The sequence below is a fragment of the Saccopteryx bilineata genome, chromosome 9 (assembly GCF_036850765.1).
Source record: "Saccopteryx bilineata isolate mSacBil1 chromosome 9, mSacBil1_pri_phased_curated, whole genome shotgun sequence".
NCBI classification, from domain to species: domain Eukaryota; kingdom Metazoa; phylum Chordata; class Mammalia; order Chiroptera; family Emballonuridae; genus Saccopteryx; species Saccopteryx bilineata.
Genome location: NC_089498.1, coordinates 82,795,276 through 82,814,260, shown reverse-complemented (window position 1 = coordinate 82,814,260; position 18,985 = coordinate 82,795,276). Strand labels below are relative to the sequence as shown.

The 18,985-nt window shown below is 49.7% G+C and overlaps 1 protein-coding gene across 1 annotated transcript; it reads right to left on the bottom strand.

Annotated features, from left to right (window-relative positions):
* Nucleotides 1–1,485: 1,485 nt before the first annotated feature.
* On the bottom strand, nt 1,486–12,595 carry LOC136313559 (pulmonary surfactant-associated protein D-like). The gene is made up of 8 exons (XM_066244094.1): nt 12,470–12,595; nt 10,668–10,869; nt 6,391–6,507; nt 6,023–6,139; nt 5,636–5,752; nt 5,141–5,257; nt 4,467–4,550; nt 1,486–2,135 (listed from the first exon to the last, which is right to left on the bottom strand). The coding sequence occupies exons 1-8, from the start codon at nt 12,470–12,472 to the stop codon at nt 1,753–1,755; spliced, it is 1,140 nt and encodes a 379-aa protein (XP_066100191.1). The 5' UTR covers nt 12,473–12,595; the 3' UTR covers nt 1,486–1,752.
* Between the last annotated feature and the right edge of the window lie 6,390 nt (nt 12,596–18,985).

Here is an 18,985-nt window from a genome sequence, read left to right as displayed (position 1 = left end):
AGGTGGTGTGACAGCAGACAAGAGTGAAGATGCAGGGAGAGGTGAATAGGACAGAGGCGGCAGCACCGTGTTGCTCTGCAGACCTGGCCTTGAGCTAGCTCAGAACTCTTCGTTCTTAGAAAAAAATGCCTCCTTTTGGCACAAACCATACCCAGTTGTTTTTTCTTTTTATCTGCAAGAAAGAGGCCTTTCTAAGCACCCTGGCTGATGGGGCCCAGGTGTGGCCTCTGCCAGAATGTTAGCTCACTTTTGCATAACTGACATATGATATTTCAGAAGCTGCTAAGGATTAGGATTTGTACAGTATCAGGTAAAGGCTTTAGCAGAGAGCCTGATCCATGTGCTGTTGGGAGGTATGGCTTTTTGTTTTCAGACATGCTGTCCTCCATAGGAGGTGTGGCTGCAGCACTGTTGGCAAGAGGGTAGGGTTTGGGGTTTCCATTCATAAGGGGCTAGAAGGGGCAGTCCCTCAGCCCCCGGGGACAAAGGAGAGTGGTTGGCTTCCTCTCTGGGAGAAAGGAATTGTTGTCACTTCCTAGGAGCCTGTGTGGTTTATCCAGGTATTATTCTATTTTCTTAAGCACAAGTATCATTAAGATGAACTAACATACAGAGGCCTGTGGCCTAAAATTTTTAGGACAAAATGTATGAGGTTTGGGGTCTGATGACTTTATCCAGGACCACACTGTAGCACTGACCGCCCCTGTGGACTTGGGCCAGTCTCTCATCTCCTCTCTTGGTCTCCATATCTGTAGATAAACAGGATTTGCCTCGACTGCTTCTGAGGCCTAGTGGGGAAGGAGCCTGAAACTGTCAGACAGAGGAGGTCTGGGGGTCAATGTAAGCATGGTGGGACACCCTCTATGCCGGAGAGTTCAGATGGAATAAGATTGTGCAGATGGTACGCCTACCCATGAACCAAGAGGCAGCCATACTGACACGGAGAGAAAGAGGTCCTGGGTGTGCCAACATGAGCCTACTGGATGCACGGCCACACAATCTGGCCAGGGAGGCGGAGGACCTGCCAGGTTGGCCCACTGTGCTGTGCAGCTTCCAGGGCTCAGCCTTGAAGCCAAAGCAACCACTGAAACCTCCCAGACCTCGGGACCAGCCCGCAGTGGCTAGAGGAGCAGAGGAGCAGGGGCCCAGGGGTGTCCTGAGCAGGGGTACACACGTGGTGCCATCAGTGGAAGGAATCTGAAGCCAGGACTGAATGAGCTCATCCCTGCAGTGAGGGTAAGGGGAAACTGGTATAGGGGCTTAGGACTTGAGCATGTCACCATTAACAGGTCAAGAAGAAGAGGAGGGACTAGCAAAAGGGGATAAGGAACAGTCATAGGACAAAAGGCAGCAACAGTGAGTGGTGTCTGGGAAGTCAAAAGGAGGAACAGTGACGGAGGCGGGAGTGACCAGCTTGGTCAAATGTGGCTGACAGTTCAAGGAGGCGGAAGACTGAGGAGGAGCCATTGGATTTTGTGACAGGAAGATCTTTAAGATATAATTTTATTTCTTTCAACTGGGAAAGCAGGCTGGTTCCTTCTTTCCAGAACAGGTCTGCCGGTGAGTGAAGACAGTTTCATATTATATTCTGAGTCGTGTTCCACAGAAGCCCTGCCCCTGGCCTCATCCATGGCTCAGTGGAGGAGCCCTGGCCAGCAGAGGTGTCAGCCTTTATTGGAATGTAGCCAGCACACAGGTCCTGGACCTACATGCTGGACCCTGAGCCACCACTGCCCATGCACCCTGGCCGGCTCAGAACTCGCAAATCACAAGGCTTGATTCTGCACAGGACATATCATTCCACTTGCCATTAGTGTCATAGATCTCTACACAGTCCTCATTTCCGCGGTCATTGTTGGGCTCCCCCGGGGCCCAGTTGGAATAGACCAGGGGCTCCCCTGAGGGGTAGGTGAACTTGCCCTCCGTCTGGGAGTCAGTCATGCTCAGGAATGCAGGACCCTTTTTCTGAGCTACGAGCAGCTGATGCAGGGCCTGATTCTCAGCTGCAGAGCGTGGGGAGGCCAGCTGCCCCCCAGCCTCGGTGCATATTTTCTGTGCGTCCTGAAAAGGTTTTAAAAGGCCTGCTGTCTTGAAGATCTTATCTCCAACACTTCTACCGTCAGGGAAGAGCTCCGCTAGGACAAAGGGAGAGTCAGGTTGGGGTTCTGGCAGATCCCGGCCAAGGCTTGGGGACGTGTGTGCTCCAACCAGAGCCCGGCCTCCCACACCGGTGTCAGGGCACCAGATAGGACAAAAGTCAGACAGTCAGTTCCGGAGCAGCCCCAGCTGCACAATGCGCCCTGGGAGGTGGTTCTGGGGTCTCCAGTTACAGGTGAGAACACTGGCCTCACAGAGGTTAAGTAAGAGGCTCGGCTTCACGGAAGCATCAAATGCAGAGTTAGGGATTAAACCTTACTTGTTCTGAGAACACAGCTGAGACGTGCTTGTTCCATGTCCCCCCACGTTGCGTGCCACAACTGGGTTTCTAATTAGGCCTAGTCAGACCATTTTGAACTGGGGAATGGCACCACGCAGCCTGGGAGTCTCTGAGCTTACAGCAAGCAATTCGGCTGCTCGCTCTGATGTCACTGTGAACCCTGCTGAGCACGTGGCACTGTCAGAGAGCCTGTGAGCTGGGTGAGGGGTGAGGGAAAGGAGGGAGACAGTGGCCACCGGAGAGCAGCGACGTGCTAACCTCTGACTGCGCAGCACAGTGCTGACCTCCTGGTGTGCATGTGGGTGACGCCGGGTGCTGGGCAAGGGGGAGGCATCTGAGACGTGTGCATGGGGTGGGGGCGGGGCGAGAACCAGCGCTGCACAGAGCCCTGTCTGGGTCAGGAGGCCAGCTGTGCAGCCCCACCTTGGCAGTGGCTGTCCCGGTGGGCAAGGCTAAGCTACTTCCTTATTCACGGTCTCCAATTCCTCTTCTCTAATGTGGGAATACGTTTTATACAAGTATACCCCGTGTGACCTTCCACTGTCTCTTTCTAGTCCATCTCATTTCCCATCTCTTTGTCGCCTGGGTTTGTGCTCAGAAACATTCAGGGGTTGAGAGGACTGAGCCCCGGCCTCACAGGGGGAGAGGAGCCCAGGCTGCACCTGACCCCATGCCCTTCTCCTGCGAGCACCTTCCACAAGGGCTCCAGGGGCAGATTCTTGAGCCTAGACTGAAGGCACCCAGAGCATCCCTGGACAAGGATAGTGCAAGAATTCACGTGCCATTACATGACCGGGTATGTACACCGCATGTGCATACACGCTGTGGCCATGTGTCCATCAAACGTGCACGGGAGCACTAACGGTCCATCTGGACGGGTGTGAATATCTGTGTGTGCCTGCATATGTGTGTGTGCTCGTGTATGAAGATGATGTCAAGTGAGCAGAGCTATGTAAGCATATGTGTGGCAGGTAAGTGTCAGAAGTTGTCCTTTTTGCATAAGCGTGCACATGACCGAGTGAGCACGTATGCAGACACGTTTGTGGAGGGAGGAGACACACCCATGCCTGAAACTCCCTCCTGGGTCCTTAGGCACTTAGCTGGCTTGGGAACTCAGGAGCATCCCTATGGCGCCCCCTGTAGGCTTGCCTCCTTCAGAAACTCTTCTTTAGATCAACGAGATTTGCTGAATGACTTGAGCTCAAAGTGACCTCATGGAAGGCAGGGGAAGACGTGGGGCAAATTAGGGACTGAGGGGGAGATTCCCAAAGGCCAAGGCCCTCAGGTGTGTGCTCCTGGAGGCCTCTGCCTCCTCAGCATCCCAGGGATAGGGAGGAATCTCTGCTCTGAAACCCAGGGAGGGGCGTGAGAGCCGGGCACTGGCCAGGGCCCAGAGGCAGCCTGTCTCTGCCAGACCTGGGCATGGCTCAGGTGAGATTCTCAGTGGCCGGATGCCAAGGTCATCCACCATCGCCTTGAACCCAGTGACAGCATCCCAGCCCCAACTATCAGGACAGTGTCTGGAATCCCCGCTGCTGTGGGCTGGGCAGCACCATCTTGATTCGCACAACAAGACCCACAGAAATAAGAAATGCATCCTGGTGGGCGGATGTCCCCATATGTGGCAGGACCAGCACATGGCCAGCAGGAGTGAGGTCTGCTGAGCTGCACTGGACTCGGGGCGTTGATCTGGCTCAGAGCACGGGTGGCTGTGAAGCTGGGGGGATCTTGGAGCCTCTTAGCTTCACCGTGCTCCGCCAGCGCACTGCTCTGGTGAGAGGGCTACATCCGGTGTCTGTCCTCACATCTCCTTCAGCTTCTGGTTGTGCGGTTCCACTGCTCTGTCCACCCCCCCCCCTCCCTTAGCTCCACTTCCTGCCCCAGTCACCGGCCCAGCCATCGTCCCCACCCACTACAGTCCTTCAGCAGGCCTGCCTCAGGCCCGCCAACTCCAAACCAAGACACAGTCCTGGTCTGGGGGGGACCCTTAGTGTCCGGTTCAGGTTCAGGTCCAGGTCTAGGAACTTACCTTTTTTATAGTGAGAGAAGCTTCCCTGAAGGCGCTGTACCTGACCTTGTAAGGCCTCCACCTGCTGCCTCAGAGCGGTAACATCTGCAGGAGAGACAGGCCAAGTGACAGGTCAGCACAGCCAGGGTTCTGCTCAGAGTCTGGGCCTGTAGGGAAGGGGGCCTAGGTCCTGACACTATTGGGGTCAGTGCTGAGCAGCTCTGATTGGTCCCAGGAAGTCCACCTCTGCTGACACTCCTGGGCCCTCCTGCCCATGGGGTTTAATGCAGTTTCCTTGTTTACAAACGGCCCCTGAGCAAGTCCTTGACCTGACAGACACAGATCCAGGTGACATTATCACTCCAAATTCTGGAAATCTGATAGCAGTTCCTTTGCGGTGAGGCAGGGGACAAGACTGCATGTTCCCCAAAAACTTCCCATCCTCGGATTACTTGATGCTCAGGGCCACCCGATGTACTGGAGGGAGCTCTGCTTGATCCCATGATCAACGGCAAATCTGCTCAGGTTGCCCTCCACCAAGTAACGGAAGTTAAAACCAGAGCCTGACCTTCCTGCCTCCAGCCAGTCAGCCTGCCTGCTTTTCAGCCACCCCTGCAGTGGGCTGACCACTGAGCGCAGGGGCTGTCCTGAGTGAAGAGAGCCCTCCTCCCTCCACCCCTGAGGGGCTACCTTACCTGAAAGCCCACTCTCTCCCTTTGCTCCTTTGTCCCCAGGTGCACCTCTGTCCCCCTTCAGTCCTGGGGGACCCCTGGCACCTAGAGGTCCCTGTGGACCAGCGGCTCCTGCAGGCCCTGAGATCAGAGAAGACGCGGTAGGGGAGCTCCTCACACATCCTCGCATCTCACCCTCACAGACATGCACCGGGCTACATCCTGCAACACGCCCTCCACACTGACCGTCTGTTCCGAGCCAGCCAGGCACCCTCTGTACACTGACCCTGCCATCACCCAGCACCCACCTTCCCTCCTGCAGACAGTCCCTGCTGCTCATCACGCCCTCCCCAGAGCGTTCCTCAAGCCTAGATGCACCCTCCTTGCATGCAGACCCTCCCCGCCGCCCAGCCATGCCAGCTCCAGCCAGACAGGGCTGCTGGTGGAGGGACAGTCTTCAGCAGCTTCAGGTGGACACAGGAAAACTGAAGGCCTGCCCCAGCCTCTGCTGTCACTCACCTGCTACCCCTGCATTGCCAGGGGCTCCACGCTCACCAGGGGTGCCTGTGTCTCCTTTAGGACCCGGGGGGCCTCTTGTCCCTGCAGAGCCCTGCATGCCTGGGGCACCCACTTCTCCTGTGGACGGGACGAATTGGGACAAATGAGGCCAAGACTGTGTGCAGTGCATATCCCTTCCTCAGTGATGCAGCCCCTCCCCTGCCAGTCCACGTGGGGTAGGGGGCTGGGAAGTCCCTGTTCCTCACTGGTGGCCCCCTCCAGGGGCGCTACCTGATGCTGATGCTCTAGGCTCCTCCTGGCACTATGAGCATGCCTTAGGTCACATCACGGAGTGCCACCGTCATTCTCCCTCCCCCATTCCAGACCAGCCACATACCAACCACCTACCTTTTGGCCCAGCCTCTCCCTTTGCTCCAGGTTTGCCTTGAGGTCCTACGTTGCCCTGCATTCCCTTGGGACCCTCTCTTCCAGCTGGACCAGGCACACCTGCAGGTCCTGGAGGTCCTGGGGAATGGACCAGCCCGGTCAGTGTACTAATATCTTGGAGGCGGAAGTGCTTGAGGTGGGAGCAGTGGCAGAAGTCAGAGAAGCAGCCCCCTCTTTAGATGGAGCCCAGTAGCAGTGCGGCTTCCAGAAATCACCCAGGGCTCCCTCCAGACAGCCTCTCCTGGGACGGGACATGTGCATGCCAAGCGACACCATGTAGGGGCAGCAGCACCACGTGCAGACATTGCAGCCCACGCCCCGCTGCTCACCCGGTCGTCCAGCATCTCCCTTCGGTCCAGGTTCTCCAGCAGAGCCACTGTCCCCTTTGGGCCCAATGAGACCAACTGGTCCAGGCAACCCCATTGGTCCTATAGCTCCGGGTGAACCTGTAGCAGCAGAAGAAATGGGCATAAAACTGGCCCCGACTTAGGAGGACCTACAAGTGTAGGGTGGGCCCCTGGCATTTCTGGAGGGTTGTGCAGAGTGTAGACCTTCCACCTCCACACTCCTTGGTGACTGGTGATCCAGGAAATGGGTGTTCACACCCCCACTTTACAGGAGAGGAAACAGGCGTGCCCGAACTGGCAGCAGATTCGAGCCAAGGCCTGACTGACCCTCATGCATTGTCCTGTCCCCGCCCCAGGGCCACAGAATTCACAGCAGGCCCTCTGTTCACACCTACCCTGGGCCATGGACTCTAGCTTTCCCCTTCTTAGAACCCAACTTTATATCAGAGAGGACACCTGACACTAATCATCAGGGAATGCAAATAAAACCCACGCCATATGTCTTCACACCTGTTAGAATGACTATAATAAAAAGGACAAAAGATAGCAAGTGTCCGTGGTGATGTGGAGAGAATGGAACCCTTGTGAACTGCCGGTGGGATTGTCAATCGGTGCAGCCATATGCAGTATGGAGAGCAGTATGGAGTTTCCTCCAACAATTAAAAATAGGACTAAAATATAAAAGTATTTATATTTATATATCCAACAATAACATTTCTGCATATTCATCCAAAGAAAATGAAACACTCATTGTAAAAGCTATTTGTACTCTCCTGTTCATTGCAACATTATTTACGGTACTCAAGACATGGAAATAGCCTGTGTCCATGATGGATCAATGGATAAAGATGTGAAACACACACTCACACACTCACACATGTAATGGAATAGTATTCAGTTATAAAAAGAAAAAACCTGCCAATGGAACATCAAGAACAAATCATGAAGAAATTATGCTAAGTAATATGCTCTTTAACCAATGGAAAACAGACAAAATTATGATCTGCTGTGTCATTAGGTAGAAAAGCATGCTATAAATACTATGTTCGCTATGATTCTGTTTCATAAACATGTGCAGACATGGTACGGTGTGTGCGTGTGTAACAGACTGAAAAACCACAGGAAAGGTTGTGCGAAGTGTTGAGATGTGTTCTCAGTGGCACAGTTAAGGTCATCTTCACTTTCTCCTGTTTATCTCAATGACCACATATTTCTATTGGAAAAATAAACATTTAAAAAAGACCTGTTACCTCAAGAAGGGGCTGCCTAAGCTGGAGATTACAGAAGATTTACCCAAAAAGACTAAAGGGAGCCAATGGCTATTAATATTTTAAAATCTTAAACTCAGTTCTATGAGTTTGGTTATTCTTTTTTATTGAGGTTAAATGTATATAATGTAAAATGAACCTTTTTAGAGTATACAGCTCATTGGTCTTTAGCACTTTCACAATGTCGTGCAACTACCAGCACTATTTAGTTCAGAAACATTTAATCACCTCAATAGAAACGCTCACAGCCATTCAGCAGTCACCCTGTCCCGTCTGTCCCGCCCCAAGGCCCTGGCTATCACTATTCTGCTCTCTGTCTCTATTACCTCTTACGGATATTTCATATCAATGGGCTCAATCAAAATATGACCTTTTGTGTCCTTTGTTTTAACTTGGAATGACTTTTTGAGCATTATCCACTTTGGCATGTCTCAGTACTTCATTCCTTTGTATGGCTCAATAATAGGCCACAGTATAAGGAGAACACATTTTGCTTTGTCTCTCCCTGTTGATAGAAAGAGATCATGGTTTGGCTTCTGGGTCCCACGTTGGTTGGATGCTCAGGAGAGCTGGGAGCATCAGTAACAAGCAGGGTGGGAACCATGGCAGCACCAGCAGAACCAGCAGGACCCTGAGACACAAAAGCTAAAATCTCCATTTGGATTAAAGAAGTGGGCATCTCTCACACACTATTAATGAAAGCATCAATTTTCAGAACCTTTCAAAAGTAATGTGGAAGTAACTATTAAAATTAAAAATCTGAACAGCAATGCAAACTAACAAAATGAAAAGGCTACCTACCAAATGGGAGACAATATTTGCAAATCATATATATCTAATACAGGGTTAATATCCAAAACATATAAAGAACTTCTACAACTCAATAACAAAGAGCCAATAATCTGAATTTTAAATGAGCAGAGGACTTCCAGTCAAGATGGCGGCACAGGTAAATGCGGTACTTGAATCCTCCCACAACCACATCAAAATGACAACTAAACTACAGAACGACCATCATTCAGAACCACCTGAAATCGAGCTGAATGGAAGTCCTACAACTATGGATTTAGAGGAAAAGCCACATAGAGTCTGTTAGGAGGGGCGAAGACGCAGAACAGGCTGGTCCCACACCTATATGTGGTGAATACAGAATGGGAGGGATAGCTGTGGTGTTTCCTCTGAGGAGCGCAGGTCCCAATCCCACACCAGCCTCCCCACACAGCGTTCCAGTGACAGAAAGAGAAGTCCCCAAAACTGCTAGCTGAAGAAACCAGCAAGAATTGAGCTAAGTGAGAGATAGGGCTGCACCAGTCCCAGGCATTTCCTCTAAAGCAGTGGTCGTCACCTGGACCTCGGCTCTCTCATCTCACCTCACATTGTCTCTTACAGCAGCTTTATGGGACCACACACATCAGATCTGCAGGGCACGTGGCCACAAGCCCTGCCCAGACCTACTTGGTCAGGGTCCTAAGCTTGCTCCAAGCTCTCCAGGAAATCCTCAGACCCTAAAGGTTAAGTGACTGAAGGGCCTGAAATAAAGGTGCCAGTGTGGGGCCTTGTCGCCCCGTGTGACTGTACACCACTGCTGCTCCAAGCAAGGGCCCCACTCCAGGCTGGACATGCATGAGGCCCCTGCATGAGAAACGGAGGTTTCAGCCATGCTCCGTGCCACATGTCAATAGAGCCGCTGTATGTAAGCGCCCCCTAGCCCCCAGGATTCAATTCAGGGTTTCTGGGAGCCTCCAAGGGAGAGCTGTCCCCTTAAATACCACCCTTCTGTGAGTCCAGTTGCAGGTGGCCTTCGCCAGCCCCAGCCCATTCCACTGGGAGCCCCTTCTGTCTGTAAAGCACAGATAGATAGTTCCTCCTGCCCCACCCTGCAAAGCCTGGCATGATTCCTATTATTTGCAGCTTAATGTCTTCTTCCTCCTTCAACCAAAATGCAAACTTCACAAACATTAAGGCCACTGTTCAATATCCAGAGTCCCAGTCCAGTGCCAGGAGGATTTTGTCATCCTCACTGCTGGTTTATTGATTTCTCTCTGTTGCCGGTCAGACCCAGACTCTCTCCTAGGGGGCACTACTTTTTGGACAAAAGCCTTACAAACAGTCCCTTTGGAAAACTCAGAATTCACCTGATGGTACAGCAGGAAGATGCCACTTTATACCGAAGACTCCACAAAAAATAAAACAAAGTAAAGCCTTGGCTCAATTATTTGTCACACTGTGGGAAATGTTCTCCAACTTACAGACGAGCAAAGACACAGGGACACTGAGTGGCTTGTCCCTCAAGCCATCTGCTGTGCAGATGTAGCAGCAAACAAGCACAGACTGGTCTGACAAAGAAGCCTATGTCCTTATCACCTTCCATATTGAGTGCGATTTAGCCCCTGGGTGACAATTTTATTACCTGTCAAGTAAAGATAATATGCCACTTATAAATAGTACACGAATTACACAAGTGAATGCCCGAGCACAGGGCTGGACAAAGAACTGTGAGCTCCCTTTCCTTCTCTCTGGAGAGTACTCAGGGCCAATCCTTTTGCTCAGGCCTGAGTAGGGAGCCACGGAGCCTCATGCTTTCCCACCCTTCAGGCGGTAGGCTTTATTAGATGTTTAACAGCCTGCACAGGCACCATGACCACATTGAACAGCTGCTAAGGTTGGAACATGGTTCTAGAGGGCCCCAAATACCAGTCATTACCCGCCATCTGCTCATTCTTGGGGTGAGAGGAATCAGAACATCCCAGGGGAGGAATCGGTGCCACTGGGTGATGGGGGACACACCAGGGGCTCAGTGCAGCCAGTGATTTGCCAACTGGTAATTGGTGTTTCAGGAGGACTGAATGTCTAGGAGGGGAATTCTCTTTCCCAAAGGGGTGGGTTTCCATTCCCAAGGCTTCCACAGCAGAATATAACAGAGTTGCTCTGTTGGTTACCATTTAATGCCCACCCCTGCCCACCTGGACAAGCCCAGGGTCCCAGCTCTACCTGGATCGCCCTTCTCGCCCCGGGGGCCCTCTCTCCCATCTCGTCCATCACGACCAGGCAAGCCATTCTCCGCAGCACCACATGTGACCAGGGCGCAGGCAGTGGTGGTCACTGAATTCTCAGTACAGTTCTTCCCTTCTGTTCCCAGTGAGCTGAGAGGCTGTGTGAGCAGCATCAGCCCGGAGAGAAGGAGTAGCATGGCCTAGGCAGATGGAGAGAAAGAGCAAAGATTTGCTCTTGGTTGGAGAACACGGGTAGTGCTTGGCCCAGCTCCTGAAGGTCAGGAGAAACCCTTCTCTTACCTCCTCTTCCCTTCTGTGGGGTCAGAAGCAGCAGGGCTCTGAATGAGGTAGGACGAGGCAGGCATACAGCCTGGCCTGGGAGGCAGGAGTTACCTACAGACTCTCCGACACGGGGAAGCCGCATCTACCTCTTCTCTGATGCCCCGTGTGTCCCTCCTAGTGACATCCCTGCACACTGCCATTGGCACAGTGGCTGGAGTGTCGAATTCCTCGAGGCAGGGCGCATGAAGTGCCTTGGGGCAGGACCTTTCCTCTCTTTGAAGCTCCTTCTCCCTGTCTGTGTCATTAAGGGGTTGGCTTAGCTCCAAAAAACGCAAACCCGTTTCCTGTCACTCGGAGCCGTGGATGGACTAGCACCGGTGGACTGCAGTGCAGGTCTGAAAAGAAGCCAGAGTCCAGAGCCACTCAGCCAGAACACTTAGTGACATCTGTCTTGAGCACAAGATGGGTACATGCTCGTCGGCTGAGTTGCCATTCCTGGACTAGACGCTGTCTCCATGCAGAAAGTTCCACATGGATCCCAGCTGAAAGCTCTCAGAGACCGTATTAACAGCTGGAGAGACAACTTAGAAGAGGGCCCCATGGAGCACGGGCTGATGAGACGTGCTCAGTAGAGAAAGGGTAGTCTTCGGGGTGAGACAGAGCGGTTGTCCAATAGGGCGTCCAAATGGCACGTGAGAGGGACTCAGAGCTATGGAGTTCGGGGAGGGTGCAGGACCTGGTCACTCAATGGTGGGCTCCTCTCCTGGGAGGAAACTGTAAAGTCATGAATGTGGAAGGAGCTCACGGGAGTTGCAGGGCTGGGAGCAGAAAGCGGCCTCGGAGGGAGCTGGCTCCCAGGTTTTTAGACCTAGGACTCAGCTAGGGCCTCTAGGCTGGGCCCGTGGAGGAAGGGCAGAGCTCAGCCCCTTCACCCCCACACTGGTCAGTTTATGCCAGGACTTCAGACTGAAATTTATTGGAAAGAATGTCTTCTCTAAAAGTTGGATGGAGATCAGTGACCTGATCCAGGAAATGTTTTGTTTTGTTTTTAAGTACAGATATGAGAGAAGCATGTTTATCGATGTCCCACAGGCCGCTGGTACCAGGATAGGTCAGAACCCAGGCCTGTGAATCCCCATCTGTTTCTCTTCCACCTTCTTTTTTGAAGAAATGAGGGATGGGCAGGAGTCAAGACAGGAGTTGGAACTCCATTTCCAGTGGGGCTTCCAGACAGTGACGTCTGGGGTCAGGGCAGGCGTCACATCCTACTCAGCACCCACCCCCGCCCCAGCCCAGAAAGCAGATCCCCCACTGACCTAAGGGGCAACGTGAAGGGCAGAAGAGCGGCCCTCATTCCCTCACTGTGCCTCCTTTCGTGCCCACACTCACACCTCCTAGACCGGAACAGCGGCACAGACACTGCCTTCCCCACTCCTATGAAATAAGCTCACAGAATGGGCAGGGATGCTCCCTGGACAGACGGGAAACCAAATGAGAGGCAGGGACCGAGACACTCACCATTGCTTCCTCTAGGACTCAAGAATCTCCAGGCAAATTAGCCTCTCCTTGGCAGGCACCAGCTATTTATACTGACCTGAAACTCAGCTGCCCAGCCCTGGTCTTCCGAGAACTCTTTAAGGGGCAGTTTTCTTCCTTGTTGACTTAGTCACTCACCACCACCAGGGTTCTGGAAGCCTGCCACTGATATCCCTAACACTACACACATGTCACCTGAAAGTGTACAGAGCACCCTCAGTCCATGACCTCCCTGCACCTCACTGCAGCCCTGTGATCTGTGGGGCCTCACTGGTGTCTAGATTTTACAGATATCCAGGAATCCACGGGCCAGAGAAGACACTGAGTGGCTCAAGGATGTCCGACTATTGCAAAAGCAACCTGCCTCTGCAAATTTCAAGAGCCAGAACCAGCTGTACCCATTTCTCTTTCTTCTACCTCAACGTGAATACCCAGATACTGGGAAAGAGCTGGGAGCTTCTTGGCATTTCTTGGCAGGTGTGGGAAATGTAGAGGGGTTGCAGGGGCAGCAGCAGCCTGTGAGGACAGAGGTAGGGGAGCAGCCACCTGGCAGGGGTCACTGTTATGCTTCCTGCTCTCGACCTAGGAGTGCCCCTCACCTGCCTTGTGTGGGATGGACTTAACTTCTCTGCCCTCGTCTTTCCTCTTCCTTAGCTGTGTTGCCCTGTGTATGGCTCTAGTAACCAGTCTGGAACCCTGAGCTGCTGATACACGACTGCAACCATCCCCAGGAAACTGACTTCCAGTAACTGCAGCAATACCCAGCCTACTCTGTTGCTGCCATCTCTGCTCCCTTCAGGGACCCTGTGACTTCATCTCTTGCATCAACCCTTTGCCTAAGTCCACACGCCAGCAGCCCATGTCTCCAACCCTTGCCTGTGGCCACCCTGTTGGTGGTGTGATTTGCTCCTGGCTGTTGATGTGTGCCACAGCACACTGTGTGCCACTGAAAGTTTTAAAACATGCTGTACCTGACTATTTAGTCAGAGGTACTAACCTTTTTGCTCTTAGATTGTCAAATAAAAAGAGGGACAACAGCCAACTCAGCAGAAGACATCTGGTGTGAATGAATCAAAATCATATTTTTTTTTGTCAGATTGGCAAAAAATATTACATGCTGTGCCACAGAATTTTAGTAATTAGTTTATGTTTGCTAATAAAAAAGTTTGAAAATCTCTGCCATAAGGCTAACTTGGGACACTAATAGACTTTTAAGACTCCTCACCTTAGCCTGATTTGCTATTGTTTGACCTCACGTCTGGGCTCCAAACACTTGGCCAAGACCTTGACTTCAGTTCTTGCCCCAGGGGTGCCACAGTATTGTTGTTCTCAGTTATTCTCCTTGATAGTTGGATTTTGATTCTTCTATGTTTCTGGCTTCATGCCCTTCTCTAACTTCTAATCTGATTTTCATGGAGAATATCTGATCTTTATCATGGCCCAGGCAATAAACTTGAAACCCACTCCAGACCTTCACCTGATTCTTACCTGAGTCACCACGCCCTCACTGTTTTTTGATGGGGGAAGGAAGTGGGGATAGATGTAGGGCATGCCAGGTACCTGTCCAGCCTGACTTCATGGGCATTGAGACATCTTAATCATCTTCTTTTTATTCCTTAAGTAAAAGGAGAGTAGACAGTGAGATAGGCTCCACCATGCTCCCTGGCCGGGATCCACCCGGCATCCCCATTTAATGCTGATGCTCGAATACTGAGCTATTTTTTGTGTCTGAGGCTGACATGCTGGGACCAACCAAGCTACCCTCAGCATCTGGGGCCACACTTGAACCATTCAAGCCAGTGGCTGTGGGAGTGGAAGATAGAGGGAAGGGGAAAGTGGAGGGAGAAGCAGATGGTTGCTTTTAGTTTTTACCCTGACTGGGAATTGAACCCAGGACATCCATTCATTAGGCTGACACTCTATCCACTGAGACACTGGCCAGGGCCTCAATTATCTTATTATAAAACCAAAAACTATTGCACTAACACTGATTTGTTCCTTTTTACTTCTGTTCAAGAAAATTACACTGTATTGCATACCTGATGTATCCATTTCAGTGTTTTTTATTTTGTTTTGTTTTTTTGTTGTGTGTGTGTTTCCAAAGTTAGAAGGGGGGAGGCAGTCAGATAGACTCCCGCATGTGCCCGACCCAGCCAGGGTCCACCGAAAATGCCCACCAGGGGTGATGCTCTGTTCATCTGGGGCATTGCCCTGTTGCACCAGAGCCATTCTAGCATCTGAAGTGGAGGCCACGGAGCCATCTTCAGCACCCAGGCCAACTTTGCTCCAATGGAGCCTTGGCTGTGGGAGGGTAAGAAAGAGATAGAGAGGAAGGGTGGAGAAGCAGATGGGCGCTTCTCCTGTATGCCCTGACTGGGAATCGAACCTGGGACCTCCACACGCCTGGCTGACAGTCTACTGCTGAGCCAACCTGCCAGGGCCCTGATGTATCCATTTCTTACCCCTCTTCCACAAGAGAGTCCACAACAATTTCAGCACAGGATGGCCATGCCCCTCATTTTCAGTCACTTTATGCTAACTTCTTTTGTGACTGTAACCTGTATTCTCATGTTCTTTCCCTGTCTCCTCTGTGAGAGTATGAAGTCATTTTTAAACCAATTAACTAATTTAAAATTGACATAGAAAAAGCTGTACAAGTTTAATACAAACAATTTGATGAACTTGGAATAGATACACACCTGTGAAACCATCAAGGCTATAAACTTATCCATCATCTTTGATAATTTCCTCCTGTCTCCTATTATTATTTTTTTTTTTTTTTTGTATTTTTCTGAAGCTGGAAATGGGGAGAGACAGTCAGACAGACTCCCACATGTGCCCAACTGGGATCCACCCGGCACGCCCACCAGGAGCGACGCTCTGCCCACCAGGGGGCGATGCTCTGCCCCTCCGGGGCGTCGCTCTGCCGAGACCAGAGCCACTCTAGCGCCTGGGGCAGAGGCCAAGGAGCCATCCCCAGCACCTGGGCCATCTTTGCTCCAATGGAGCCTCGGCTGCGGGAGGGGAAGGGAGAGACAGAGAGGAAGGAGGGGGGTGGTGGAGAAGCAAATGGGCGCTTCTCCTATGTGCCCTGACCGGAAATCGAACCCGGGTCCCCCGCACGCCAGGCCGATGCTCTACCGCTGAGCCAACCGGCCAGTGCCCTGTCTCCTATTTTTATCTTTATGTGTTACAGCAAAAATATTTAACCTAAGATTCACCTTTTAGCAAATTTTTTACTATACATAGGGTTAATTTAACAAATATTTAACAATACGTAGGGTACTGAAACTTTGAGCACACATTTGAGCACTCCTCTGCCTGCCCCCCACACACTCAGCCCCTAGTAACCACTACCCTACTCTCTGATCCTACTCTCAGGTTTTATTCGTTGTCTATTACAGATTCATCGGAAAAGTGGGCTCAGGAAGTATTTGTCCTTCTGTGTTGGGCTTATTTAACTTAGCATAACGTCCTCTAGCTCCATCCATGTTGTAAATGGCAGGAGTGCCATCCCTTTATAAACCTGAATAGTCTTCCACTGTATGTATGTAACACATTTTTCTTTGTTCATCCAGCTTTATTGAAGTGCTATGTAATTGAAAAATATCATCGTAATATATGTAAAGTATAAATGGGATGACTTGATGACTTGGTATATACATCATGAAAGGAGTCCCATAATCAAGTTAACACAACCATCACCTCACAGTTACCACTTTTGTTTTTCTTTTTGTAACAATGCTTAAGCAGGGGTCCCCAAACTTTTTACACAGGGGGCCAGTTCACTGTCCTTCAGACCATTGGAGGGTCGCCACATACAGTGCTCCTCTCACTGACCACCAGTGAAAGAGGTGCCCCTTCCGGAAGTGCAGCGGGGGCAGATAAATGGCCTCAGGGGGCTGCATGTAGCCCGCAGGCCATAGTTTGGGGATGCCTGGCTTAAGGTCTACTCTTGGCGAATATTTCAATTATACAACACAGTATTATTAGTTATTGTCACCATTAGATCCTCAACTTATTCATTCTAGAACTGAAACACGTAGCCTTTCACCAGTCTCTCCCATGTTCTACACCAGACCTTGGCAACAACCATTCTACCCTCTTTTTATCAGTTTAACTTTTTTTTAGATTACATATATAAGTGAGACCATGTACTATTCTATTTTTCTCTTTGGCTTATTTTACTTAATCTAATGCCCTCCAGATTCATCCATGTTGTCACAAATGGCAGGATTTTCTTGTTTTTATATCTATTTAATATTGTGTTTTATACAGATTACATTTCCTTTTCTATTCATCTGTAAGAGGACATTTAGGTTGTTCCCACATCTTGGCTACTGCAATGATCATAGGAGTGCAGGTATCTTAATATATAACATTTTCTTTAGACATATACACAGAAAAAGGATTGTTGGATAATATGGGGGTCCTATTTTAATTTTTTTGAGAAACTTCCATACAGCTTTCCATATCGTTGCACCAATTCAAAACAAACAGCATGCTAGTTCAGTTTCCTCCACAACTTTATTCCTTGTCTTGTTTTAAAAATATTCTAATTAGCCCTGGCCGGTTGGCTCAGTGGTAGAGCGTCAGCCTAGCGTGCGGAGGACCCGGGTTCGATTCCCGGCCAGGGCACACAGGAGAAGCGCCCATTTGCTTCTCCACCCCTCTGCCACGCTTTCCTCTCTGTCTCTCTCTCCCCCTCCCGCAGCCAAGGCTCCATTGGAGCAAAGACGGCCCGGGCGCTGGGGATGGCTCTGTGGCCTCTGCCTCAGGCGCTAGAGTGGCTCTGGTCGCAAAATGGCGACACCCAGGATGGGCAGAGCATCGCCCCCTGGTGGGCAGAGCGTCGCCCCCTGGTGGGCGTGCCGGGTGGATCCCGGTCGGGCGCATGCGGGAGTCTGTCTGACTGTCTCTCCCTGTTTCCAGCTTCAGAAAAATGCAAAAAAAAAAAAAAAAAATTCTAATTTTATTGAGTAATAAGTGACAAATATAATTATATATGTAAATTGTAAAACATGATAATTTGGTATACATAGACATTACAAATAATTACCAATCTCAATAAAATTAACACATACTTCACCTGATATAGTTAACTCTTTTTTGTGTATATGAAAACTGAAGATCTATCCTCAGCAAATTTCAAAGTATATAATACCATATTTATAACTGTAGTCATGTTTTATATCCTCACAACGTATTCATCTTATTTTTTCCTTCAATGCTTATAACAAAAGCATTACTAATGAGTTAATGACCTGGATCTAAATTAATGAGGATTAAATGAGGTTTTTGACTTCCAGAGAATGAAAAGGTTTCTAATGGGTTAATGACCTAAATCTAAATTAATGAGGACAAAATAAGGTTTATCACTTCCAGAGAAGGGAAGGGTTTCTAATGGGTTAACGACTTGGATCTAAATTAATGTGGACAAAATGAGGTTTATCACTTCCAGAGAAGGGAAGGGTTTCTCTCTCTAATGCTCAGCTTTATTAATAATTAAAGATATGCAAATAAACCAGCACACACCCATGTGATAACTGACAATTTAGTACTTGGGGTGGAGTGGGTAGAGAACATAAAGATTAAAGAAAATGGGAAATGGGCATCAGGGTTGGTACAAGCATCACTTGTCAGAAGCACTTTGGAAGTGGATTTTATTATACACAATAAAATTGAAGTGCACACATCCTCCAACATAGCAATTAAGTGTCACTTGAACATAGTAACAAGGTTTGTAGTGTACTTACATGATAGTTTAAAGAAAACCAGGATTCAACTATGTGCTGTCTAACCAAGACTCATTTTAGGGCTCAGGATTCACACAGGCTGAAAGGTAAGAGATGGAAAGGGACATTTCATGCAAATGGGAACTAAAAGAAAGCAAGGACAGCTATACTAATATCAGACAAAATACACTTCAGGTCAAAATCTATTACAGGAGACACAAAGGGACATAATATAACGACAAAAGGGTCCATTTCCAAGAAGATATAACAAATCTTTTTTTTTTTTTTTTTTTTTATTTATTCATTTTAGAGAGGAGAGGGAGAGACAGAGAGAGAGAGACAGAGGAGAGACAGAGAGAATGGGGAGGAGCTGGAAGCATCAACTCCCATATGTGCCTTGACCAGGCAAGCCCAGGGTTTCGAACCGGCGACCTCAGCATTTCCAGGTCGACGCTTTATCCACTGCGCCACCACAGGTCAGAAAGATATAACAAATCTTAACAAATTCAAGAATATTGAAATCATACAACATATATTTTCTGATCACAATGAAATGAAACTAGAAATCAAAGCAGAAGAAAAACTTAAATATACATAAATCTGTGGAAATTAATCACACTCTTACACAACCAATGTCAAAAAAGTTACAAGACAATTTAGAAAACCATGAGCAAATGAAAATGAGAAACAAAACACCGAAACCTATGGGACTCACTGAAAGCAGTGCTGGGAGAGAAGTGCATGGCTGTCAGTGGCTACACTA